Genomic DNA, 27901 nt, shown 5'->3' on the forward strand with positions numbered 1-27901 from the left:
CATTTCTTTCCCTTCTTCAATTCACCAATAAAACCCCCATCACAGCATCCTCAAAAATTTACTGAACCCGATAAAATTGTGTTTGGTACTACAGTACAAGGTTTTGATCAGAATTTACTTTTCTAAATGTGATCTTCATTTCTTTCCCTTCTTCAATTCACCAATAAAACCCCCATCACAGCATCCTCAAAGTTTACTGAACCCGATAAAAATGTGTTTGGTACTACAGTATCTACAAGGTTTTGTTCAGAATTCACTTTTCTAAATGTGATCTTCATTTCTTTCCCTTCTTCAATTCACCAATAAAACCCCCATCACAGCATCCTCAAAGATTTACTGAACCCGATAAAAGTGTGTTTGGTACTACAGTATAAGGTTTTGTTCAGAATTCACTTTTCTAAATGTGATCTTCATTTCTTTCCCTTCTTCAATTCACCAATAAAACCCCCATCACAGCATCCTCAAAGATTTACTGAACCCGATAAAAGTGTGTTTGGTACTACAGTACAAGGTTTTGATCAGAATTTACTTTTCTAAATGTGATCTTCATTTCTTTCCCTTCTTCAATTCACCAATAAAACCCCCATCACAGCATCCTCAAAGATTTACTGAACCCGATAAAAGTGTGTTTGGTACTACAGTACAAGGTTTTGTTCAGAATTCACTTTTCTAAATGTTATATTCATTTCTTCCACTTCTTCAATTCACCAATAAAACCCCCATCACAGCATCCTCAAAAATTTACTGAACCCGATAAAAGTGTGATTTGCACGTGTCCGTGTACCTGTACGATCACTTTTCCCACACTTCTGGTGAAATAATTGATCAAACAATCAAATGAACATATTCTGAAATTCTTTAATTAACAGATTCTTAATTTCGTTAAAGGTATTTTGTAAATTGATGACATCCAACATAACTCCTAGTATTTTGTAAATTGATGACATCCAACATAACCTGTTTATTGCCTGCTAACGATAACTTCCTCAAAATGAACTTCTTTACGAGTTTCGTTACACTCGAGCGAAACACCCGAGGACTCGTTGAAACAATTTAAAAGTAGCATCTTTCGCTTCATTTCGTCCTAATGTCCCTCCAGGATAAATAACTCAGCCAACAAATAAAGGTGTTCCACTTTAAGAAATTTCTATTACTTTCTGAAATGCTTTGTGTGAGTAGCAATTTACATTTTGAAAACAGCTTCTGGAATCTCGTGGGACTAACGAAAGAATTACACCAACTAAAATAGGCATAATATATTTTTTGATATACTGCTAGGTAATTATTATCTCTAAATAGTATAAAATAAAGTCGCTATCCGTGTCTGTCTGTTTGTGCGCTGAGTTCTTTGAAACCATGCAAATTATTCACTATCATTTAGAGAATTTCTTCCGGAAGGTTTATATATATAATACATATATATTGTATTTTTAGAAAGTAGAGAAAATTCGATGTTTTGTAATCAAGTCGTAAAAAAATATTTTCGGGCGCTTACATTGCCAAAACTGGATAAACCTTGCGAGATACATCGAAATAATGTATTACCATAGACATATGAATATTAGTAGACCTGCCCTAAGTGATTAAAAGCGTATTATCCCCACTCCCCATACCGGTTCCATTGAGCCGGCTGGGCTCGCATATGGCCTCAAGTGAAATTTGAAAACGTGACGTCATCATTCTTGTGCGAACTATGGTCGAGGCATCATCGGTTCATTTTACGAAATAACACGGCAAAATGTTGACTTGTACTATGAAAACTTGTAAAAATAGATTTGAAAAAGAGAATAAACCAAATTGTCGTATTACATTCCATATATAAGCATTATTTTACTTTATTTTAAGCATATTCACATCGTATAATATAGATCAGTTTTAGAAACATATACTATCACATCGAGAAACGTCTGGACGCGAAACACAAAGCTGGTTGGTTGCTGGGAAGTAAATTATGAACATTTATAAAAGTGTCTTAACTAAATACTTAAACGAAATATTCGACTCTGAAAATGAACCGAATTTTTTTGCCGAATTTGGACTTCGCAAATTTGTTCATAACGTGGCGAGTAATTTGCGCTCCCATGTAAAAATGTCTATTCATTCCAAAGCAGATTTTACTTTTAAGAAGTAAATGGTGATATTATAATGCGAGATGCCTATTTACTGTCAGATTGATTTATTGACGAATCACAGTCAGCTTAACCCCCTTCGTTCTTCAACAGTTGATTTTACCCCTCGCCATTATCTTCTCGTCTATTAATTCCTATGTCTGTGGGATAAACCTTGCGAGATACATCGAAATAATGTACTACGGAATTGTATATCTTGAAAAGGCCCACAAAAAAGTCTGCGATGGTATATGTCTATCTCCTAAGGATAACCCCCAGCAACACCGGATACATGTCAGCTAGTTATTATTATTATTATTATTATACGTGATAGCTGTTTCGCCTTCCGGATTGTTTTATGATGCCACCTCGTGTTCCACAAGATTCCAAAAGTGTTTTCAAAACGTATAATTTAAATAGTTAGTCTTTTTAATTCAGTAATTATACTTAGATATTTAGTTGTCCTAAAATTTACTCTTGAAAACAATAAATAGAGAAGATTTTTTTTTTTTTTAAATAAATTTAAAATAAATCAAATTTAATAATGTTATAATAATTATTAAGTTCTGCAAGTATTTCTGTTATTTTTACAGTTTTTAATGTGACAGCTGTTTCGGCTTTTGAGGCCATTATCAAACTGTGGATATGTCCACACGGCGACGACGTATTTATATGATTTTATTTATTATTTTATTTTATTTATTACCAAGGAATTATATTGTTTGGGTTTTTTCTTAGCATAATCACCCACGTACCAACAATTAAGAAAACCCTTAGGTCATTAATTTTAACAGGCGTGCAAACACTGCTGGATTACCAAATATTTTGGTTATTCCAATTCTTAATGAATCATTTTTGACCATTATAGAAATTTAAATGGGTGGGGATAAATAAAATCATATAAATAAGTCGTCGCCGTGTGGACATATCCACAGTTTGATAATGGCCTCAAAAGCCGAAACAGCTGTCACATTAATAACAGCTGTCACATTAAAAACTGTAAAAATAACAGAAATACTTGCAGAACTTAATAATTATTATAACATTATTAAATTTGATTTATTTTAAATTTATTTAAAAAATTAAATGGAGTTCTACGAATTAAACACCAAAACAATAAATAAATGGAGAAGAATTTGTTTATTGCATTTATACACAGCTGTAAGTATGGCCCATGAGAGCGGGTCGTTTAAACTACTCGTTCTGTGTTCATCAGCTCGGCTGTGAAATGATTTACTGACTTCTGTGTTTCCTCTGGGAGACGAGACTTAGTTTCACTCTTTCCTATCCTCAAAGGGACACAGCATCTCTAAAGATGAAACGCTATCCATCAGGAACTCCTGTGTGAGATTAATCTCCAAATGATATAAAATTAAGTCGGTATCAGCGTCTGTTTGTTTGCGCGATTAGTTCTACTAAACGGATTGTGATAGGGTTTTCATTATCATTTAGAGAATTTCTTCCGAAAGAATCATATATACAGGGTGTCCGGAAACTCGTAGTACAAGCGGGAAACTGGTGAATCTACATCACAAATTTGAGTCGATTTTGTAGTATATTTTTTTTTTATTTGAGCTTTCGTTATCGAGTAAATCGAGTTTGAAGTTGATTTTTTTTTTTTTTTTTAATCAAATTCTTATAAATTATTACTGAAGATCAAAGTACCCAACTAATTAAAACTATTTGAAAGTAAAACAAATGAAGAAACTCGGATTTGAAGCATTATTTTGAAATCACCCTTCATTTAACCCGGTGTAATCATAAAATATTTCTGCTTTGCAGGGTTAAAACATCTGTTATTCAACCCTAAACACCAGAAAAAACTTTAACCCTAAAATAGCCGAAAAATATTTTTTTTTTTGTTTTTTTTTTTTTTTGAAAATGCTCAAATTAAAAAACTTTATGTTTTTTTGGGTTCCCCATGTGGTGTAGATTCTCCAGTTTCCCGCTTGTACTACGAGTTTCCGGACACCGTGTATAATACATGCATATCATATTTATAGAAAGTAGAGAAAGATCTCCTAGAAACGCCGGGTAAACTTCAGCTAGTACTAAATAAAATTACGCGTGTTTGAGCACTAATTTCCAGACACCGTATTTTGCCGAGTGCGCGAAATTTCCCCGTCTTACGACGACAGACGATAAAAAATAATTTGTAATTAGGCTCACACGACGCAAGCGAGTTGCAATTATTGCTTCCCCACTCTTCTCCACTTTCTGCATAGCTTCTTCCACCCTCGTGCGTCGTCACCTTTTACGCACTCAGCCTCTTATTTGAAATAATAACCAACACGCACGCACTCACCGACCGTACAGGGGTGTCATTGGTACAATAATAAAGTATATTGGCAGGATGTCTTTTAATTTCACTTGGTTCCTACCAAGTAAAGGGTTTAAATTTTAAAGGTAACTGCATAATGACAACCCTAAAGTCAAAAACTACAGTTTCCCTTTGCAGCGTCACGGGTTCATCCCTCTGCTGTTTCTCCACCATTGCACAAACAACATTTTTCCACTGTAATGATGGCAGTAGCAGTAGTAATGCAAAATCATGTGTTTTTGGTTTGAAAATTTGGTCACCTAGAAATGTTTCAAATGCTTTAATTAAATACTGCGAGTAGAATACATCTTGGCCTTTGAAATAATCGCGTATTTTTTAGATAAGTCTTTTTATAAGCCCAGAAAAAAATAATGTATGAGGCCTATGAAAACTGCTTTAAAGTTCAAAATCTCCTACTTACGAACTCATTTTCGATTATGATTTTATTGTATAATGTGAATAATTAAGTTATTTATAAAATGATCAGAAAAAAAATAAACATTTATGTCTGAACATCCACAAAATAAAATAAAAGGCACTTTTTGGCCATGTTTTTTTCTTGCATAAATCAAGACAGGCGGATGGTGTTAAGCGAGAATTTAAACCTTATCGCCATATACGTAAGCGTTATTATTGATAGCGGCTCAATTTAAAATATTACACGACGTAGTGCATCGCCTTAATGCTAAATCACTATTTTGATTAATATTTATAACGAATTGGTGTACATTATGAATATCAAAAAATATGCTTCAGATAAATTGAAGGTTTTCCTATCGTTTCGCTTGAGTAGAATACAAATAAAAAATAAATTACTCAATATAAATGTAAACCACTAAAAAATATATTTTTTCAATAAAAATGTATGAACGCGTAAAGGAAACAACTTTAAAAAATATAGTATTATAGCTAAGATTATCTGTGACAGTTTCACTTAATTGACTTTTTTGCTTTCTTATAAAATTATTTACAAAATAAATAAAAACCAATTTTGTGCTTGAAATCGAACGTTTCTAGACTCAGGTTGTCAAGCGATTATAATGCCTATTACCTACAATATAAGGTATACCAAGAATATACACATCACATGAATCATTTATCATCACATCTCACATCTGCCCTGATAAACGCTACCTGTAAATTTTCGTCTTTCTCTGGGTAACAATTAAAACGAATTATGTATTTATCTATAGCAACAACAGTCGCTCAATTTATTAAATGCAAGTTACATTAATAAATTTTCAATCAAATAAATAGGTAGCTATTCAATTTTTTTTAATAAATTATAAAAAAGCATTGTTCTAATTGGCATTGGCATTAGCAGCGGTAGCAGGGTGATACTGACAGCAGCATCTCTCGGTCCTCTATTTCTTGTTCTTCTTCTCGATTTCCTTGGAAGCGGCTTCCATCTCCAGATAAAGGTTGGCCACCTCTGGCAGGGCTAGCTCACCGGGCTTCACGTCGTACATCTGGAAAAGACAGAGATAAACAACCATTAGAATTATTTAATTTACTGTGAAAACTTGTACAAGGTGTGCATAACTTTTGCAAAGGACTTCAAATGTCATTTTGCTTCGACATTTATGTTGAAGATAATATCTATACATTAATTTGTAGAGTTGAAAAATTAATTATTTGAAACCCCTCTATAATCGTAATGTCTACACATTAATTTGTAGAGGCGAAACGTTAATTATATGAAATTCCCTCTGTAGTCGTAATATCTATACATTAATTTGTAGAGCCGAAACATTAATTATATGTAATTCCCTCAGTAGTCGTAATATCTATATATTAATTTGTAGAGCCGAAACATTAATTATATGTAATTCCCTCTGTAGTCGTAATATCTATACATTAATTTGTAGAGCCGAAACGTTAATTACATGAAATTCCCTCTATAATCGTTATATCTACACATTAATTTGCAGAGCCGAAACATTAATTACATGAAATCCCCTCTATAATCGTAATATCTACTGTAGAGCCGAAACGTTGATTATATGAAATTCCTCTGTGGGAAAAATGGCAAAGTATACATCGAAAATTATTAAAAACGTATTTTGTTCTGTTATTTAACATATAATAGGTATGAATAAATTCACAGTGTTTCTTTAAATGCCACAACGCAGGCATTTGTCGAGAGATTTAAAAAAATACCACAATGTTAGTGTTAAAAACTACATTACATCGACTTGATGCGACTCCGTATCTAATTCCAGCGCACAGATATTGCGTTAAGTATTCCTCGGGTGTCCCCGACTTTCTCTACCGTTCAAACCACTTCCTAAACACCCCTGGCACTAATAAGAACATACTTTGAAATTTTCGGCGATATCGATTGACTACTTTTCGAGTTTTGCGGAATTTTTATATATTACTAGCTGATACCGTTGTATACTTTTCTGTAGGCCTTTTTAAGATATACAATTCCGTGATACATTATGTTGATGTATCTCATAAGTAGAGATGGCAAAATTTCGTTTTAACTTAAAACGCGAAAAAATATTTATGTTTCGAAATTTATTTATTTATTAACGCGAAAAACGTGATTTTGGCCGTATTTCAGCTAAATTATTCTATTTAGCGAAATAGGCGCGAATTTCCCGAAAATACCGGGTATTAAAATAATATGTGAGAATTTCAAAAAATCGGTATTTTTTACATTACGATTTTTTAAGATTTTGTTACTTTTTTATGTATAAATATTTAATATTTTTGTACTGTAGGCTAAAATTGTTTTTTGACATTACACAAATTGTGCGAAATAAATTACGCCTATTGATGTTAATCGCAATCTGCATTTGTTGTGTTTGTGTTCGACCCGTACTTAGAGTTTCCTTCCTTATTAATTTAATATTAAAAATAATTATTTATAATCTTTCACATGGAAATACTTGCGAATGAAGGTAAACATATATTTTACCAAAAATACTTAAAATATGCGCTAAAAACATTCAGGAAATACATTTTTTCTATTTTGCTACAAAACGCTAAATTATGCCTCAAAATGCTATAAAACGCTAAATTTCCAATTGTTAATGCTAAAAAATCTGAAAATTAATGCAAAATTTTGCCATCTGTACTCATAAGGTTTAACCAGCGTTATAAATGTAAGCACCTGAAAATATTTTTTTACGACTTGATTTCAAAACATCAAGTTTTCACTACTTTCTATAATTATAATATGCATGTATTATATATACAAACCTTCCGGAAGAAATTCTCTAAGTGATAGTGAACACCCTATCAAAATTCGTTTCGTAGTTTAGAAGAACTAAGCGCACAAACAGACAGACGCGGATAGCGAATTTATTTTATACTATTTAGTGATGTAATTTTTGTCACGACGTTCATTAGTGTTTCTAATTTTAAATATTATGATAATTTCCTAGAGTCGGCAAGCAATACGGACAGTCTACAAATCAATTATTATGATTTTATGCTATTCCGTAAAATTTTATTTGATATCATGCACTTTCTATGACATACCTACATCAAAGAAGGCACCAAAGAGAAAATTACCTCTGGAAATACTTGGGGAAAAAATCGTCAGACAAAACAATGCAGTAGCGTGGAACGTACGATTAACTAATGCATTATTTATGCTAGAATGAATGCACCGCGGATGAAAATTATGCATTAGAAATGCATTCTTTAGCGCATTTTTGCATTTGCTCTTTATTGACTGACATTTTTAATTAACGTGTGAATATTCAATGTCAAGCTTATAAATCAAAAATCGCAATATTTCTGGATGTAAAATTGTATCGGCAACCCATTTGGCGACGGTGTGAGGCGGGTTAAGGAAGGGTTTAATTAATGTTAATTGCTTCGTGCTATTAGATTATTCAATAGTGGGTAGCTACCATAGACATATGAATATTAGTAGACCTACCCTTAAAAGCGTATTTAGCGTATATTCCCCACTCCCCATACCGGTTCCATTGGAGCCGGCTGGGCTCGCGTATAGCTTCCCGTGAATCTTGAGAATGTGACGTCATCATTCTTGTTCGAACTAGCGTCGAGCTATGGTCGAGGCATTTTATGAAATAACACGGCAAAATAGTGGCTTGTGATATGAAAACTTGTAAAAATAGATGTGAAAAAGAGAATAAACCCAATTGTCGTATTACATTCCATATGTTATTCACGTCGTATAATATGAATCAGTTGTAGAAACATATACTATCACATCGAGCCAACATTGGTCGAATGTAGCGATTCTCAAGTGTGCGCATCGTTGTTACTGGGAAGTAAATTATGAACATTTATAAAAGTGTCTTAACTAAATACGTAAACGAAATATTCGACTCTGAAAATAGAAGAAATTTTTTTTTGCCGAATTTGGACTTCGCAAATTTGTTCATAACGTGGCGAGTAATTTGCGCTCCCATGTAAAAATGTCTATTCATTCAAAAGCAGATTTTACTTTTAAGAACTAAATGGTGATATTATAATGCGAGATGCCTATTTACTGTCAGATTGATTTATTGACGAATCACAGTCAGCTTTCCTCTCTGCGTCCCGCAACTCTTGTTTTAACCCCTCGTCCTTAACTTCTCGTCTATTATATTCATATGTCTGTGGTCAATGTCAAGTTTATATATCACAAATCGCAATATTTCTGGATGTAAAACCATATCGGCAACCGATTTGGCGACGGTGTGAGACGGGTTAAGGAAGGGTTACATTAATGTTACTTGCTTCTAGCTATTAGATTATTCAATAGTGGGTAGCTACTCACCCTGTACAAATCTCAAGGATTTCATTTCTACAGAATTCAGATTACTTTCATTCTTTCTCTGCTAGTTCCATGCTTCATTGCCGTACATCAGGGTAGGTGCCACCACTCCATTGTGGAATGCTAGCTTTGCTTTAATTTCTTATTTCAATTTACTTCAATTTTCATCACGTCCCGGTTTTGAACAAAGTAGACTGAATGCTGTGGAAATGAGATCCCTGAGGCGTATGTGTGGTAAAACGATGTATGATCTTGTGAGAAATGTGGAGATCCGCAAAGAGTGAGGCTGATGTAAAGATCAAGAAAGGACGCTTAGATGGTTTGGGCATGTAGAGCGAATGAGCGAAGAAAGGATTGTAAGGAGATGATGCAAATGTGAATGGTAGCAGAAGTCGGGGACGCCCGAGGAAGACATGGCACGATCAAGTGAATCAGATACTCGAGTCGGGCCATGTCAAGAGTCAGAATAATATAAGAATATGTACGAGACGATGTATGAATGTGAATGAGGCAAGGAGTGTGTGGTGTGACCGAGTTGTTTGGCGGTCCGTCCTCTCTGCCTACCCCTGCGGGGAAACGGCGTGATGGTTAGTTAGTTTAGTTATAACAAATCTAAATCCAAATCTAAATCTATATACGCTTGTGTTTTTATATATTATATAGATTTCACCTGACACAGCTAAAAACATGTTTTAAAAAAGAAAAACAGCATCACTAAAAGTAAATTAAACGCATAACTACCTATCGTTTCTCTATCTGCACAGAGAGACTGAGCCGCAGCAACGCGTGGCGAGGTACAGCTAATTTAAAATAAATGTCAAATTAATAAACTCAAATAATAAAAAGTATCTTTTCGTTTATATTGATCGTTTGAAATGATTTTTTAGTTTTAATTTGAAACGCTTCTCGTTTATTCCGTACTTAGCATAAGTACATAACTGGGTCTGGATAGCGGGGATGCTTAGTGGAATGGAAGGTTAATATTACGACAGAATCGGGAGTGCGGCTTTTAATTAGAGAGCGCTCATTAAAATGTAGCATTTTCAGCTGGTGCTCTTTGCGTAATGGATACTTGGTTGTATTTATGCCTAAAACATGCCGCATAACAAAAAAAAATATGCTCATTTACTTGAAAATATATGCACAATATAATGTGTACGAAAAACAGCAATAGATACGCGGAATAATAATATTACAGTTTTTGTCACTATTTATTTTATTATTATTATTTTAAATAACTAACTAACCATCACGCCATTTCCCCGCAGTGGTAGGCAGAGAGGTACGACCAAACAACTCGGTCTTGGCACACACTCCTTGCCTCGTTCACATTCATACATCGTCTCATACATACTTTTCTATTATTCTAACCCTTGACCCTGCTCTGGTATCTAATTCACTTGGTCATGCCATGTGTTCCTCGGGCGTCCTTGAATTCTTTTACTATTTGCGTCATATATCCTCCTTACACTCATCTCTTTGTTCATTCGCTCTACACGCCCAAACCATCTAAGGGTCCCTTTCTTAATCTTACTCATTGCGCTTACATCACCCTTGAATTCTTAGTGGATGTCCACATTTCATTTCTACAGCATTCAATCTACTTTCTTTGCCAGTTCCATGCCTCGCTTCCATACATCAGGGTAGGTACCGGCACTCCATTGTGGACTGCTAGCTTCGCTAACTTTGGACAATTGTTTGTTAGCGTCAACCGCGTTCAGTCCTCCATTAACGGAATTACCTGCATTTACCCTTGTTTCAATATCTCTGTCAGCCTTCCCATCTCTCTACAACATACTTCCTAAATACACAAACTCATTACAATCTTTATTTATGTATGCGACCACACAGGCTTTTACAAACATGTGATATTATACATTATGTACAAATTAGTAATGATGTAGAACCCATGCAGAAGAATAATATTATGCTAACCTTAATTATTATTAATATTGAGGTATGTTATTACAGCCTTCTTGTAACTAAATTCCAGTTGCAGTTGAACACATCTATTATTTCTGCGAAGTATTGCCAACTGCGTGCAAGCTAGGTACAAGCGAGTATCTAAATGTCCTGATAAATTTGTTGCAATTAAAAATAAATTTTATTATTTTATTTTGAGTTGGTATATGGAAGGTAATTAGTAAATCAGGGCTCTCTATAATACTATTAAAAAAAATTAAATTCAATATTGTCATACATATGATATAAAATAGATTTAGAAAAAGATAACGCCGAGCTTTATCTTTGCATTTAAAAGTTTACCATAGACGTTAACGTATAATTTGAAAAAAAAATTATAAAACAAAAATTAATAATTTTCTTGTTTGTCTTATTATTGCAGTTTCGATAAGCGATTTTGAATACCTATGCAGTGTTGTTAAAAAAATTGTTATGTCCGTTTGTAAAATCAAAATTTGAAAGAGTATTTCATCTGCCTTCCAAAATCATTATATCATTTCTCAAACAGTGAATCTATTGGTAATATTGAAAGGGCACGATCTAAAAAAACCATATTTGATGACATTCCCGAAGTGCCACAGTCCTACCGGTTCTTGTACATGTACACAGCTAATCGCATCAAATAAAAAAAGCTATCAGCATCAATAGATGGAAATTGCGCCTAATGTCCTTTAATATCTTAAGTACACGATGTGAAAAAACCTTCAATTGCTTGTAATTTGAAAGGACAAGGCTAAGGCGGGCTAAACCATATTAAGGCTAATGGTTCCTTAGATCTAAGATGACTTGGCTGGATTTCCATCAAGGAACATTATAAACTAAATTTCTACCAACACCTCTCCGTGCTCTTTCCTAAAATACTGTATCTCCCTATTTTCTATTCTGTTTGCCTGGTATCTTGTTATATTATATGATCCGCTTTTTCACGTTGGGTTTGATGTAGATTGTAGATGAACTGGCAGTGTTTTTTTTTGGGTTAATGACAGCGGGAGTTGATACTTTCAGTATTGTCCTGGATAAAAGACTCACCGATACAAAATATTGTTAATTTACTAAAAATCTGGTCAAATCATACGTGTTCATGTTAAAAACGGGACTGCAGGCCTTTAACGCATCAATTGACAGATTACAAACTATCGTTAAAAATCGAATGTGTTGTTAGGATGTTTTCGGATTTCGTCATTATATTTTACCAGGATAAGAACAGCTGCATAAACACTAATATATTATTAGGAAATGGCGTGCCATCACGTTTTTAATAGAATTTTTATAAATCAGCAATACTTATTTTTCTCCGTGGACCATTCAAAATCGAATAGTTGCTGAGTGTTTGGTGGCCAAGTCCGAATAGCCAGGTATTTCACGACCTTTCTCTTCCTCATCTCATCCCCTATATTAACAAACCGGCTTTAATCTTTAGAGCACAGGCCTCACGTGGGAATGCTGTTCTTGTTGCACACGTGTTTTAATGGAAAATGTTTCGAGGTGCATAGTCTTGAATAACGCGCGCCCAACATTTACACATGGTTAACATTTTTAAATGTTGGGAAGTAAGAGCTTTATAGATGCACGCACAGATGGCAGTGCATAGAGTTTGCGTGGAAGTCCGCAAGATGGAGCCAGTAGCCAGTAGTCGCCAGGGCCAGTGGGAAGGCTCTCAGAGAAACTTACTGTTTCAGATTCCAATTAGCCAGCTTCTAGTTAGGTCGACTATCGAGTCACCATTATAATACGTTGAGTATTAATAAATCCCTGATTATTCTAAAAGAACAATTTAATTATAAACTCCTTCCAAGACGAGTTGGAGACCTGTTTGTACGAACACAACGGTCAATAAGAATGGGTCTATTGTGGAACGATTTGCCGGCTTCTGTGTTTCATCCATCCTACAACATGTCTCTTCAAGACCCAGTGTTTATTCCTTCCTCTCAACATTTTCTCCACATTGCATCCCCAAAGATGACAGCTCCCCCTCAGAGCTTCCTGTATAGAGTAAATGTATAGCTAATCTATTCCTAACGTTCTTCAGTCTCACAACGTACCACAAACTATGAATACCGTTAAAAATATGCGGAATATATAAATTTATTTTCCGATTCTGATCGCCGTAATAAAAATGTGTAACTTGAATACATATTTTCACTAGTAAAATTATTGATTTTAAAAACTCTCGAACCGCACGTTCCAACCGGTGGTTATGACGTAGAAAACGCCAATATAAGACAGCTTTATCCTTTACACTGCTTTCCTCCTTGTGACTCTCTAATAAGACAAGATATAAATATAAGAACAAAAATAAATTAAACGGATAAACACCTCGTCATCCCCACATTGTAAAAAATCCCAACTTAATTAAAACTTATAACCACAAAAGGTCCGAGACAATTTTCTACGTTTCTCTAAAAGAAATATCTATTGTAGCGGTGGTAAAAAAATACGTGATGAAAATGTTCAGTTTCGTCGTTAGGGGGCGGCTAGTGGGGTCGCGTGGGGCCTGATTAATTTAAGTTGGCAGGATCAGATGCGAGGACATGGGACCATCAATCAAAGTAACGATCTTGCAACGCCGGGTTCACTACTTATTTTTTTCAACACACGCTGTTTCCTGATGATTTATTTTTCTTTCTCGTCTCTCTAGGTGTTTTCATTTAAAAATATTAGTATTTATCAGTCAAACCTCAATTTGTAATATTTAATTAATGAAGGCAATATTAGCGATTCTTACACGAAAATTGGAAACAGTAAAAGTTGCTGTCACATCTAGGACTTACTACGGTAGTTCTTATTCTAAGTATGATACAGTTAAATCACTCCAATAATATAGAAAGAGTTCAGCACAAATTTCTTAAGTACCTACGTAAATTTTAAGCTCAGAATTCCTATTGATTACATTAATTATGTCAGTTTGATGAATCAATTGCATCTAATAACACTGTCTGATAGGAGAATTATTTCAGACCTGGCTGTGTTACACAGAGTCATTAACAACTTAAGGCGATGCCATACGTAGTAATGAAAAATCATGTTTTTGGTTTGAAAATTTGGTCGCCTAGAAATGTTGAGATGCTTTATTTAAATACTGCGAGTAGAATACATCTCGGCCTTTGAAATAATCGAGTATTTTTTTACATAAGTCTTTTTATAAGCCCAGAAAAAAATAATGTATAAGGCCTATGAAAACTGCTTTAAAGTTCAAAATCTCCTACTTACGAACCCATTTTCGGTTATCATTTTATTGTATAACGTGGCAAATTAAGTTATTTATAAAATGATCGGAAAAAATTAAATATTTATGCCTGAACATCCACAAAATAAAATAAAAGGCACTTTTTGGCCATGTTTTTATCTTGCATAAATCAAAACAGGCGGATGGTGTTAAGCGGGAATTTAAACCTTATCGCCATCTACGTAAGGGTTGTTATTGATAGCGGCTCGATTTAAAATATTACACGACGTAGTGCATCGCCTTAAGAAATTGTTTCAAACGGTGACATTTGGCGTCGTGAAATTTTCACAGATTATCTCTTCAGGTCACCGCAATTATTTTCATTTAGCAATGTCATTTCCATAATGGGCTATTATTTTTTATTTATCTAGGAGTATGTAACTCTTACAATGTAATCTGGCGACATATTTTTTTTATTTCTCTTGTACACATCCTTTCCCTTTTCACGCCCTGTAACCTTGTTTCGTGCATAAAAGATTTTCTGTTCTAATTTATAATTCACTCTGTTTTCTCTGAAATCGGTTGACATTAGAGCAGTCAATATACGAAATAAATGTTGGTCCTACCCAATTGGCATTTGGCTCAGTTGTTAGCGCGGTTGAATTCAGTCTCTACGGAGAACGGTTCAATCTTCAGCCAAACATTTAATAGATTATGTAGCACATTTAATAGATTATGCCCAAACATCGATGTGTTGCACACGAACCTAGCTAAATTCACAGCATCCGTAAAAAAGTGATTCTGCATCTTATTTAACCAAAAAACTTAATATTTCATTGATTTTTTTTTTTCAATATTTCAATTGATTAATACATTTTTGATAATTGATGTACTTTATCAGAATTGTTTGTATTAGGTATGTTGTTATGTATTTTTCTGTTATTGTTAATTTTGTCGTTATTTTATTGGTCAATGACATAACTACTCTGATCACTGTCATATATGCATGTATAAAGACTGTTTATAACGCTAATAAATAAAATAAAATAAAGTAAAACCATACAAATGTTTTTTTTTAAAAGATGTAGAACTTTGGTACAAAAAAATCATTTTCTAATGTATTGTTTTTTTCTTTTTTTGCAGGTAAACTGTTTGCCTACGCGCACCTGAATACTTCTCCAACCCATCGACACCAGGGATCGCCAACCAAACGACAGCCATGGCTCTGTTCCACAACCAATTTCTGCAACTCTTGAGGTTTGTGTCAAACGCATACACAGTAGTACAACTAAATACATGGCTAGAAACTAGACGATATTATTTATTTTTAAATAGAGTAAAACCTCAAATTGTAAAATTTAATTATTGAGAGTTAATACTAGCGACTTTCAAACGAAAGTTTGAAACAAAAGAATCAGATAAGGATTATTTTTTTTACACACTAAAAAATGACAAAAATAAATTTAATAAGTATTTATGAATTTCTAGTTTTAAATCCTTTTGAGAGAAAATTATCTTGCAACTTACATAGAATACCATAGAGTAATAAAGTGTAGATTATTCGTTTATATCCAACAGCTTTTCATCAGTAGGTAGTAATACGTATTTTGTAAAGCACCTAAATATATAGAAAATATGGACATGCTTAATGCACACATTTTATTTTTAAAATACACGTAGTAAATTTACGGATATGAAATCGATCAATAAAAGAACCAATAACCCCAATATAACATTAATTAATGAAGTAAGGTAAATTATTTATTCCCCGCTTCGAAGTATGTTCACAAAACCTAACTAATAAAACACATTTAAATAAATTAATAACAGCCACATCATTGTTAAACAATTAAGATAACATTAATGTAATGAATACGGACTTCAGAATACCCCCACAGAATATGAAATCTATGTAATCATTACACATCTGCCCCGATGATGGACACTGCAATGCTGGCTAAAGAAGGAGATGGCGCAACACGGCATAATACCCCAAAAACAAATCACTATAATACTTTTGGCCATGAAAATCTCAAATCATACCTAAATATGAAATGTTTATTGTTAAAACCATGTTAATTAAACAAACTTTCATAATGCCAGATTGGATAATTGGGTATTATACACTAAACAGAACATAGCTCAACATAAGTATAGGAATAAATAAGAACGAATCTTTGTAAAGCAAATTTGTTATCAACAATCGAATGAACAAAGTTCACAGAAAACTTATTAATCCCAAAAGCAAACAAAACTATATTTCGAAAAGGACCACACTTCATGGCCATTAAAGTATATAACAACCTTCAACGTAGCATCAAACAAATAACCGACATACTTAAGTTTAATTCACCACTAAAAACATTTATTTTAAACAAATGTCACTACACTTTAAATGAATACCTTACATAAATTAAATACCTCTGTTTTTTTATTTATTATTTACATTTGTTAACATGTAATTGTTGTGTTATGTAGTATAATGTGTATTTGTTGGGTTAGCTGGAAGAAATAGGATGTAACCTATAAGGTATACCCTTTGTGCTCTTGTATTTTTGTGCAATAAATATTTTTTTGAATTTTGAATCAATGAGGCTACTGATAGCTACTGAGACCTAAGCGCAAGCCAAATACTAAGTTTGGTGATCGCGCTTTAGGAGTATCTGGGCCGAAGGCTTGGAATAAACTCCCTCCGGAACTAAGATCCATAACAAGTCCAACAGAATTCAGGTCTAAACTAAAAACTTACCTTTTTAAGATGTCATACCCTTAAATTAAATATACCATTCCGGAGAGAAAGTCCAATTATATTCAATTTTCCAATTATGTCCTAAATCCTGTATCTAAATTTCGCTAATAAACAATTAGTTAATGTTAATTAAGTGTTAATCTCAAGTGACCTACCAGGTAAGTATTGTACTGTATATTATCTCCATAAATAGTTAAGTTATAACGTAGATCACTGTAGAAATGTATTATAAGTTTGTACAGCGCCCTTGAGGTGATTTTGCACAAAAACGGCGCTATACAAATCATCCAATTATTATTATTATAAATATTAAGTCTGATATAATCCTTCGATCTGTTTATAAAACCAAATGATCTGTTCGCGATCCGACCCTGCAAGGTTTTTTCAAGAAGCGAAATACAGTTTTTTGTATTCTAGGGTTTAGTGTAACGCGAGGACTAAAGGGCAACACCTCATATAATCATACAACCAGAGCAAAGCAGATAGACAAGCTAAATATACTTATGCCAAACTTTAATAAAGATTTAAAAACAATCTTGGGTACCGCCGCCACGGGAACCATTTATTGGATAACCAGCACCTCTGCCAGAGGTCACTCCTAGTGGAAAGCTACGGCCGATGATTTGGCAGGGTTGTGTTCAAGATGCTCCTCACCACCAGCTGTGTGGGGTACCAGATCGGGAGAGGCTGCTTCGGTCACCTCTCCAACTTCCTCACTCCTAAACAGATTGATCCCTAGACTCCTACCCACACATCATATTTTTTTCTCTCCCTCCTTTCCCTAAAAAAACCTTCCTCACAGCATCCCCAAAGATGGCATAGGTCCTGAACGAAATTATTTTCCTCAGTGTGGGGTTAATGTAAAAAAAAAACTAATTATCAATTATCAGAAAAATAATTGACTATTATTTAAAAAAAAAAAACGTTTAAAAAACTTTACTGGAAATAATTCATCTTAAGGCGATGCACTACGTCGTGTAATATTTTAAATTGAGCCGCTATCAATAATAACCCTTACGTAGATGGCGATAAGGTTTAAATTCCCGCTTAACACCATCCGCCTGTCTTGATTTGTGCAAGAAAAAAAACATGGCCAAAAAGTGCCTTTTATTTTATTTTGTGGATCTTCAGACATAAATGTTTATTTTTTTTCTGATCATTTTATAAATAACTTAATTTTTCACATTATACAATAAAATCATAATCGAAAATGGGTTCGTAAGAAGGAGATTTTGAACTTTAAAGCAGTTTTCATAGGCCTTATACATTATTTTTTTCTGGGCTTATAAAAAGACTTATCTAAAAAATACTCGATTATTTCAAAGGCCAAGATGTATTCTACTCGCAGTATTTAAATAAAGCATCTCAACATTTCTAGGCGACCAAATTTTCAAACCAAAAACATGATTTTTCATTACTACGTATGGCATCGCCTTAATATAATTGTAGCTTGTCGGTTCGTCACTTGCAAACATGTTTATTTTATCTGTGAAAATGATCGTCGCAAAATTCCATGTCAAATGTATTTATTTGTTTACAAGAAATCCCAATATAATTTTACAATTCAACTAATTTCAAAGTCATAAATTCAAGTTCTGTTATTATTTCATCATGGGTTCTCCTTTCAAGTTCTGTTATTGGTTCACAGAACTTGAATAATAACGGAACATACTTATTTAGCTGGAATATATAATAAAACTCGAGAGCATTGACGGATGTCTTCGTTAAATTATATTTTTTATAAAAAAAAAACATTTCTCTGAATATAAGCGGTAGCTATCCTGAAAAAACTACATAGCATTCATACAAATATATTTTTTAATAAATATATTAACAAATTTTCTGCTTATATAATGGCACCAGTTACAAAAAAATATTTTTATCAAAAATAAGTAAGTTATATCGAAAATAGTGGCGATTGGCATTTTAGCTCTGGTATTGCTATGGTTAAAATGAATGAAGCAACGAGAATTATCAATAAATAGTTGTGCGGCGGTCTATCCTCTCGTCTTATGTGTCCCCGTGTGTGATGGTTAGTTAGTTAGTTAGTTAGTTAGTAGGCGACAGTAGCGCAATCACCGGCACCGGCCCGTGGAAGTCCGCTTTCGGCGCCTGCTACCCTCGCCAGACCGCCTAGCGCCGCGCTGCTGTATCGATCCTCTCCCTCCCCTCCCCGCCCCCCACCCCCCACCCCGTACACCTCCCCGGCCGCCGGTAATGTCAGGGGTGCGATACCCACCCCCCGAAGGGGAGGCGTACGGGCTAGGTACAGGGTTAGCGCGATTACCGCTGAACGCATTTTATTATGCTGCAACTTGTTTCCTGCTGGAATTTACATGGCTTTCAAATGTTTTATTATGAAGAATAACCTGATAATATTTGATAATGTGACTGCCATCATTGTAGTGGAAAAATGATGTTTGTGCAATGATGGAGGACTTGAAACAGTCTTATTGCATTTACGCAACTAAACGAATCACATTTAGGAAGATAAATTGTAATCGAATCCTTGTGCTGCTTTTTCTTCTAAACATGCTCATTAAGGCGAAGCTTAATGCCAAACCACTATTTTAATTCTTTATAACGAATTGGTGTACATTATGAATACCAAAAAATATGCTTCAGATAAATTGAAGGTTTTCCTATCGTTTTGCTTGAGTAGAATACAAAAAAAGTAATAAATTACTCAATAAAAAATATAAATGTAAACTACTAAAAAAAATTTTTTTTCAATAGAAATGTGTGAACGCGTAAAGGAAACAACTTTTTAAAAATACAGTATTATAGCTAAGATTATCTGCGACAGTTTCACTTGATTAAACTTTTTTCCTTTCTTATAAAATTATTTACAAATTAAATAAAAACCAGTTTTATGTTTGAAACCGAACGTTTCTAGACTCTGTATGTCAAGCGATTTTAATGCCTATTACCTACAGTATATGGTATACCAAGAATGTACACATTTTTGGCTTGTAGCTTCCTCTTAAAGAACAGAAATATACATTATTGTCTAACCCGCAGCCAAGTGGGGAAGTTGGTAGTACCCAAAATTACTATCCTCCTTATATTAGATTAAATACTTGAATACTTTTTAGTATTTTACGTATTTCTGTGCAAATACATAAGTTACCATTAATAATTGGGATTTCTATAGTTCAAAAGCCCGTAAGACAGAAAAATGCATGGGGTCGTCGGAAGACTCGCTTGGTTACAGACGTTTTGTTTTCAAGAGTTAAAATAAACACAGGAATTAATAATGAGGAATTCTTTAGTTATCTTGCGCCTCTTATTGGACGTGCACTTATTTTAATTTTATTGTAAGTAAGACAGACTGTCGCTCACTAGAAACGCGTGGATGTTTTGCGTTGTTAAAATAAATATGACTGATTTATTGAAATCCTGTTAAAACGTGATGGCATTCCATTCCCTGATAAATAAATATGTATAATTATGATATGCTGCAATATTAGAATTTTTATAAACACGCGTTCCGCGGTCCTCATAACACATTCGCGTTTTACTGGTACTTTGTTAGGAAATCTGTCATTTCATTCTTTAAAGGCCTGCAGTCCCGTTTTTAAGTTTTAAAAAAATTATCTAATTTTATATCGGTAAGTTTTGTCCGTGTGGTAAGACGTATCGTAAATCGTAACTATTCATTGGAACCTATCAGTTTTTAGTGCTCACTATATCAGCGAATCTTTGACACCGGGGTTGGGACTCTTGTCAAGAATTAACATGACAATAGTAAAACGATAGATTCAACACCCTGTAGGCAATGGCAGTTCACTACAGATTTCCGAGTTCTGTTCTCGGCTCTCTTGTAGAATCTCTGACGTCACCCCCCCACCCCCTCTGCCCAGTCACCGCCACGCTGCCAACAGTGCCCACCACCGACTTGCTCCACCCTCCTCTTTCTCGTTCCTTCCGCGTTCTATCGCTTCCCCTCACCTAGCTCCGTCTCGCACTAGACCACCGATTTAAAACGAGAAAGATATGCCCTAACTAGCACCAAAGTGACTCACAAAAAATGGGTATTTGTCATTTATTATTTGGATGTGATTTGGATGGATTTTCATCGTTATTAATTTTTATACTATGACAACGTTTTGCGCTTTTTCCTTCTTTAGTCTACGTTTCGGTCAGCTTTACAGTGAGTGTTACAGTGCCATCATCTGGACAGATGTGTAGATTAAGTTGAAGCGTGTATTTATGTGTGTAGGGTACAGTGTTGTCACTTCTGCACATACAACCTACACATCTGCCCTGATAATGGAGACTATAATGCTTCCCGAAACGTTGTTTAAGAAAGAGGAAGCGTAACACGGAATAATAACCCAAAAAATAATCACGAAAACATTTATTATCCGTTCCTAGGGCGGCAATGTTAAAAATTTCGTGCTGTTATTATCGTATCGTTTGCTTCTCACAAATATTTTTTTTTTTATTTTCATATGCTGTTTTATAATGTACAGTATACAGGGTGTATCGGCACGTACCCGACAAACTTTAACCAACTTTTCCTTAGCACATTTGGAGTAAAAAATGTTATGGGCACTTTGCTGTCTGGTAACATGCGGTAATAGGCATTGTTTCTCGTGTTCAACAGCTGTTATTAGCAAGTGTGTCTAAAAGCATCTTCGCTCTTTCATACACACTAAATAATAATAGTTAAAAATGAGACGAATGGTGCCATGCCATTTCGTTGTGATTGTAAAAGCGCGCCAATGTAGGTACGTACGTATATTATTCAACGAAATTCGAATAAAATATTGCCAGATGGGTTTTCAAACTGTGACAAAGGATAAAACAGTGCTTACATGTGGTGAAAATATGAATGGTAAATTTTTTATTAAAAAAAATGTTACCGGACAACAAAGTGCCCATAACATTTTTTACTCCAAATGTGCTAAGGAATAGCTGGTTAAAGTTTGTCGGGTACGTGCCGATACACCCTGTATATTGCCTGGTGTATGCCGACGATGCGGTGCTTATAATGGAAGATCTGCAGTATGTTCTAAGATGATCGAAATATAGTGTTTGTAAGAGAAAGTACGAAAACTCTGTGCAATATAGTTGTAAACGACCAATACTTGACAGTTGAAAGTTGACAAATCTTAGTATGTATTTGGAAAGTATTTTGACTAGATTTGGAAAGCCTGATTGAGATATTGAAAGAAATCAATGCATATACTCCAATAATGGTGGACTGACAGCTGTAATCGCTAGTATAAAGTTTGGCAAAGAAGCAAGGCTAGCAGTCCTCAATGGAGTGTTGATACCAACCCTGATGTATGTAGAATGAATTATCATATTTTCTCCAGGCTTAAATGCATACGAGCCGCTTGTTCAATTTAAACTAACAATGTTTAAATTGACTTTAATTGTATGAATAGACAACGGGTGATAACTTCATGCCAGAGTTCCGCTCTCGTAAAGTTTAATGTGTTCGTTTGAAAAATAGCGAAGGTCCCATCTAACATCTCCTATATCGCTGCCGTTCGTATCGCCGTCCCTGTCTACAGGTTGTATGGTCGTCTCCCTCTTTTACTACGTCACGCCAAACGGAACTCTGGCAGACTCACTCCACGACGGGTACAACATGCGTCACGGGTGTCCCGGCAGGGGTAGGCAGAGAGGATCTCTTCTTGCTTCATCCACATCATGTATTGTCTCATACATATTCTTCTGTTATTCTGACTCTAAACAAAATTAGATTTACACGATCGTGCCATGTTATGTGCGATATTCTTTTCCAAAAATGAATACGTTAATAACTCGGTAGGAAAGGAATATTTATTATTTTTTTTTTGGTAAACTAATGTTTAAGACAAGATTTTTTATGCATAGCACAAAGGATAACAATTATTTTTATAAGCAAAAAATATTAACCTGAAACACTCATCCACATTGAAAAATCTCCTGATAAAAGATACATGACGCCAACGGGACTCAAACCCGTGTCCTTTCGATTTCCGGTCGACAGCTCTGACCACTGAGCTATGGCGGCTTATCTCTTATCCGCGAAATAATTCAATATATACTAGTGTTTCATTCAACAATTACTGCTTGTTACATTTTTTCACCTGAAAACAACCAACTTTATTTTATATGAGAAAGGCATTGTAAGTGCTAACTCTCTCACTAGATGGCGTCGAGACAAATTGTCTACATTTTTTGGTGAAAATACTAGAACTTGTCAAATATTTTTTTTTTTTTTTGGTAATCTAATGTTTAAGACAAGATTTTTTATGCATAGCACATAGCACGCATATTATTACCTTAAAAAATTAAATTTATGGTGATTTATTTTTGGGGTACTATGGCGTGTTGCGCTTCCTCCTTATTTGCCCAACGCTTCGGACAGCATTACAGTGTCCATCGTCAGGGCAGATGTGAGATATGATGATGAACTCTGTAAAGCTGTCCGTAACGTTGGCTAAAGAAGGAGGAAGCGCAACACGGCATAATACCCCAAAAATAAATCACCACTTGCTGCGAAATCTCAAATTCAATCTATTTTTTAAACTGTTTTTTTTTGTAAAGAATGTCAGCCTAGTCTCGTAATCAAAAATCAATTTTTGATTTATTATCATTTTATTAATTTTATTTATAATGTCTATCTGATTTCATTGTGCTTTATTTATTGTGTTTTATTTCAGAAAATAATTATAAATGAATTTTCCAAGTCACCTAGCCCACTTTTCATATTTTCTCCAACTAGTGCCATCTGTTGGCCAAAGTCGGTATTAATTTGCTTAGCCGAGTTCATTACCAATTTTCCACGCTCTCGTAGCGTTTAGTTCGAGGTTTTTCCCCCAGAGCGCCCCATTTTCATATTTTCATTCTCTTTCAATTTAATTTTCTTTCCTCTCGAGTGAAAATTGTTTCGATTTCCACCGATAGAGTCTGATAGTATTCTGTCCACCCGTCGAGAAGAAAATATTCAGAATGTTCATGAAAAATACGCCTTGAATTGCGATAAATGCGATGTGATTAATTTAATTTAAGCCCATCCTAATGCTTTTTATAGTAGATGCAACAATTTTTTTTTTACTTCCAAATTTTTCGTTAAAATCATGTCCCATCGATATCTTTGATGTAAATTAACAAAATAAAAAATACTGAGCAGGTGGTAGATAGGTGTATAGGTTTACTTTTTGATTAAAAAATGTCATTTAGTTTGGTTGGGTATTTTTGTCTCAAATTCAAAATGAAGGAAGGGTTGTTTCATAGTATTTGAACAATTCATCAAATTTCAAAGTTGTTTTTCAAGTTTGGTGAAGGTTCTATTGAAGTTCTGTTATTATTTCAGTTTTGTGAAGCCCCGGCCAATAAATGTATAATAAAAGAACACGAACAGAACCTTCGTAGAACTTTAAAATCACCTTTGAAATTTCATAGAATTTGAAGAATTCATAAAATTTCAGAGTTGATTTTCAAGTTGGGTGAAGGTTATATTAAAGTTTTGTTATTATTTTAGTGTTGTGAATTCCCTGACCAATAATGATATAGCATGAATAGAACTTTGAAATTTCATAGAAGTTGAAGAATTCATCAAATTTTAAAGTTTTTCAAGTTGGGTGAAGATTCTATTGAAGTTCTGTTATTATTTCAGTGCCAATTTCCCGGCCAATAATGATATAATAATAGAACCTTCGTAGAACTTGAAAAAAACTTTGTGATTTGATTAATTGTTCAAATTCTGTGAAACAATCCTTCCTTCGTCTTGCATGAAAATGACCGCGCAGCCGTTCCTCTTAAAATTATCCCGGATATTGAAATAATGATAATAAAATATTGTGAACAATGATTGATTGACTAGATCTAAATACCCAGAATGCCGAAACCGGTGGGATTATACAGGCTTTTCCAATAAGAGGTGTTATTTTTAATAGCCCGCTATTTCGGTAGATGTTACTTTTGAAGCTGTCATTTTTGACATTTGACAAGTAGAAACTACGCCATTAATAAAAATGTAACGATACACGCTTCAACAACGCATTGAAATTATTAAAATTCACTTGAGTGAATCAAATGCAAATCATATTGAGTGATGAGGCCCATTTTCACCTCGGTGGCTTCGTCAAAAAGCAAAACGAAAAACGGAAAACCCAAGAGTTATTGTTGAAAGGCCTCTCTATCCTCAACGTGTGACTGTATGGTGCAGTTTATGGTCCGGCGGAGTCATTGGACCTTACTTTTTAGAAAATGAGGCTGGAGCAACAGTTACGGTGAATGGATTGCGCTATCGAGGGATGATTAATGATTTTTTACGGCCGGAATTGGATGGTATTGATCTGGACAACGTTTACTTTCAACGAGACGGCGCTACGTGCCACACAGGCAACGAAATCATTGATCTTTCACGATTGAATATCAAAATAACACCTCTTATTGGAAAACCCTGTAGTATTCCCAGGTAGAGACGGGAAGAGTAAGGTTGGAGTACCTGGCTTTTCAAATCTGGATATCAAATAATACTTGAACCATTTTAACCAAAGTTTCATTTATTACTAGGGCCTGTCATCTTTGGGGATACCTTATGGGGGGCCTTTTTGAGGAAAGGAATGGTCAACATCGGAACACGTGCATTTATTACCCTTGATAATATGTCACGACGACATGCGAAAATATTCGGATTTTCATGAACAACGTGTTCCGAGATACTTGTTAATTCATTCGTGAGGCCCACAATCCCGTTTTAACCGGATTACCAATAATTTAAAGAGATTCTTAATAAATTTTCCATACTCTATTTTTATACACTTATTTCTCCGTGTAAGAGCGAGTAAACACAGAGGCCGGCAAATCGTTCAATGCATTCAAGAAACGACCCGTTCTTGCGTGCCAATAATGTCATCCATGTACAACTGGTGCTTCCAGACGATGCGCTAGGTTCTTCAGAGAATCTTCTATTGAAATACCGGTATAAAGATGACAATATTCCCATCTGCCACAAGTTCTCTAAATATTGGAAACAGTTTGTTAAGGCGAAGCTTAATGCCAAATCACGATTTTGATTATTCTTCATAACGAATTGGTGTGCATTATGAATACCAAAAAATATGCTTTTGATAAATTGAAGGTTTTCCTATCGTTTCGCTTGAGTAGAATACAAATAAACAAATAAATTACTCAATAAAAAATATAATTGCAAACTACTAAACAATTTTTTTTTAAATATAAATATATGAACACGTAAAGAACAACTTTAAAAAAATACAGTATTAAAGCTAAGATTATCTGTGACAGTTTTGTGCTTTAAATCGAACGTTTCTAAACTCCGTTGATTTTAATGCCTATTACCTACAATATAAGGTATACCAAGAATCAAGAATGTACACATTTTTGGCTTTTCTGCAGTATTTTGAATAATAAATTGTGGGATCTCACCAGGGCGATGCTGAGAGTACATATTGTATTGATTTATTTATTTTGAAAATGTGAACAGCTGAAACAACATTAGGGGCTGGTTTGTCGCTGCTTATCCCTAGGAATTCTGACACAATCAATATTGGGTACGTTTCATCCCATTCACATATCTCACCATCCCTCACGTGCCGCCCTCCTTCCCCCACACCCCACACCCCCCCTGGAGGGTGCGGCTTAATTCAATTAAAAGGCCAGCGAATAGAAAGTTAAATTATTAGTTTTTTTTTTGTTTCGGATAGTTTCAGACACGAACGCCTCTGTCATTTGCTTCCATGGGCTTGGCCGTATTCACAAATAAAAATTATGATTGCTTACCAAATATCATGTAACGTCCTCTATTCTACACTACGACTTTGCCTGTAGTCTGTTGAGGTATAATTTAAAAATACAAATCTGTCATTTTCATTAACCTAAGATTTCACTGTCGGGCCACGTTATCTGTCACTAAATGATGATCTCATTAAACTCTTTTTATCTCACTTACTATTATGGTCAGATATATAATGTAAACAGATTTAGAAAGAGAGAACACCAAGCATTCTATTTATGTTTAAAAGTTTACCACTAAACGCTCCCATATAAATTGAAATCTGTGTATATAAAAATGAATGTTTGTTTGTTTGTCCCTTATTATAGACTTGAAACTTGAAAGTACTGGACCGATTGTGGTGAAAATTTCAAAGTTTGTTCTTATTATTGCCAGGAGTGTTTAGAAAGTGGTTTGAATGATAGAAAAAGTCGGGGACGTCCGAGGACGACGAATAAAAGTCCATATATTGTAGTTTTTTCATAGTAACAATGTGGTATACAGTAGTGAATGATGGAAGTCGGGCACGCCCGAGGAAGACGTGGCACGATCAAGTGAAATAAAAAGTAAATTTCTTTAGAATAATATTATTTCCACATTAAAAATTTAAAATAAAAGTTTTCGGGTAGGTACATCAGATTTAACAACCTCAAAACTTCATTACTCCAAACAATTCACAATCCCGAGCAAAACCGGGTACACGTCAACTAGTCATTTTATAAAAAAGTATATCGCCTAATAGTTAACCCAGTCAAGGTTTACCATTTTATATATAATATAATCATATGTATATAATCTGCCATGGGATACACATGTCAAAGATATATACTCACAGACACAAATACTTCCTTTTACAGTCCTGCCAAAGTATAACATCACAACTGCCATTCTACAAATAATTCAACACTCCTCACACACCAACACTAAACCAGTCTTTAATTCTGACATACACCAGCACAAAACACGTCACAAAATCAAATACATTTATTGTCATCTACTTACACGACTAAATTTGGAATTAACTCCTTACAATACTTAAGCAATATAACGCATTACCTAGTAATCTAAAACTTCCGGCAACGAACAAAAAAACATTGGCAAAAGCTCTTA

The 27901-nt window shown here is 34.4% G+C and overlaps 2 protein-coding genes across 3 annotated transcripts in view; one reads left to right on the forward strand and one right to left on the reverse strand.

Moving 5' to 3' along the window:
• The window catches only part of msi (RNA-binding protein musashi), a 234574-nt gene that overhangs the window by 178609 nt on the left and 28064 nt on the right, over positions 1 to 27901 (forward strand). The gene's annotated exons all lie outside the window — the stretch shown is intronic.
• The window catches only part of LOC149414335 (uncharacterized), a 109818-nt gene continuing 87552 nt past the window's right edge, over positions 5636 to 27901 (reverse strand). For both annotated transcript variants that reach the window (XM_089643982.1, XM_089643983.1), the window contains exon 6: positions 5636 to 5897. In XM_089643982.1, the coding sequence (XP_089500108.1) occupies positions 5793 to 5897 (105 nt within the window). In that variant the 3' untranslated portion in view covers positions 5636 to 5792. The remainder of the gene's footprint in view (positions 5898 to 27901) is intronic.

This window comes from Hesperophylax consimilis, chromosome 20, assembly GCF_061612785.1.
Source record: "Hesperophylax consimilis isolate HC1 chromosome 20, BYU_Hcon_1.0, whole genome shotgun sequence".
NCBI classification, from domain to species: Eukaryota; Metazoa; Arthropoda; class Insecta; order Trichoptera; family Limnephilidae; genus Hesperophylax; species Hesperophylax consimilis.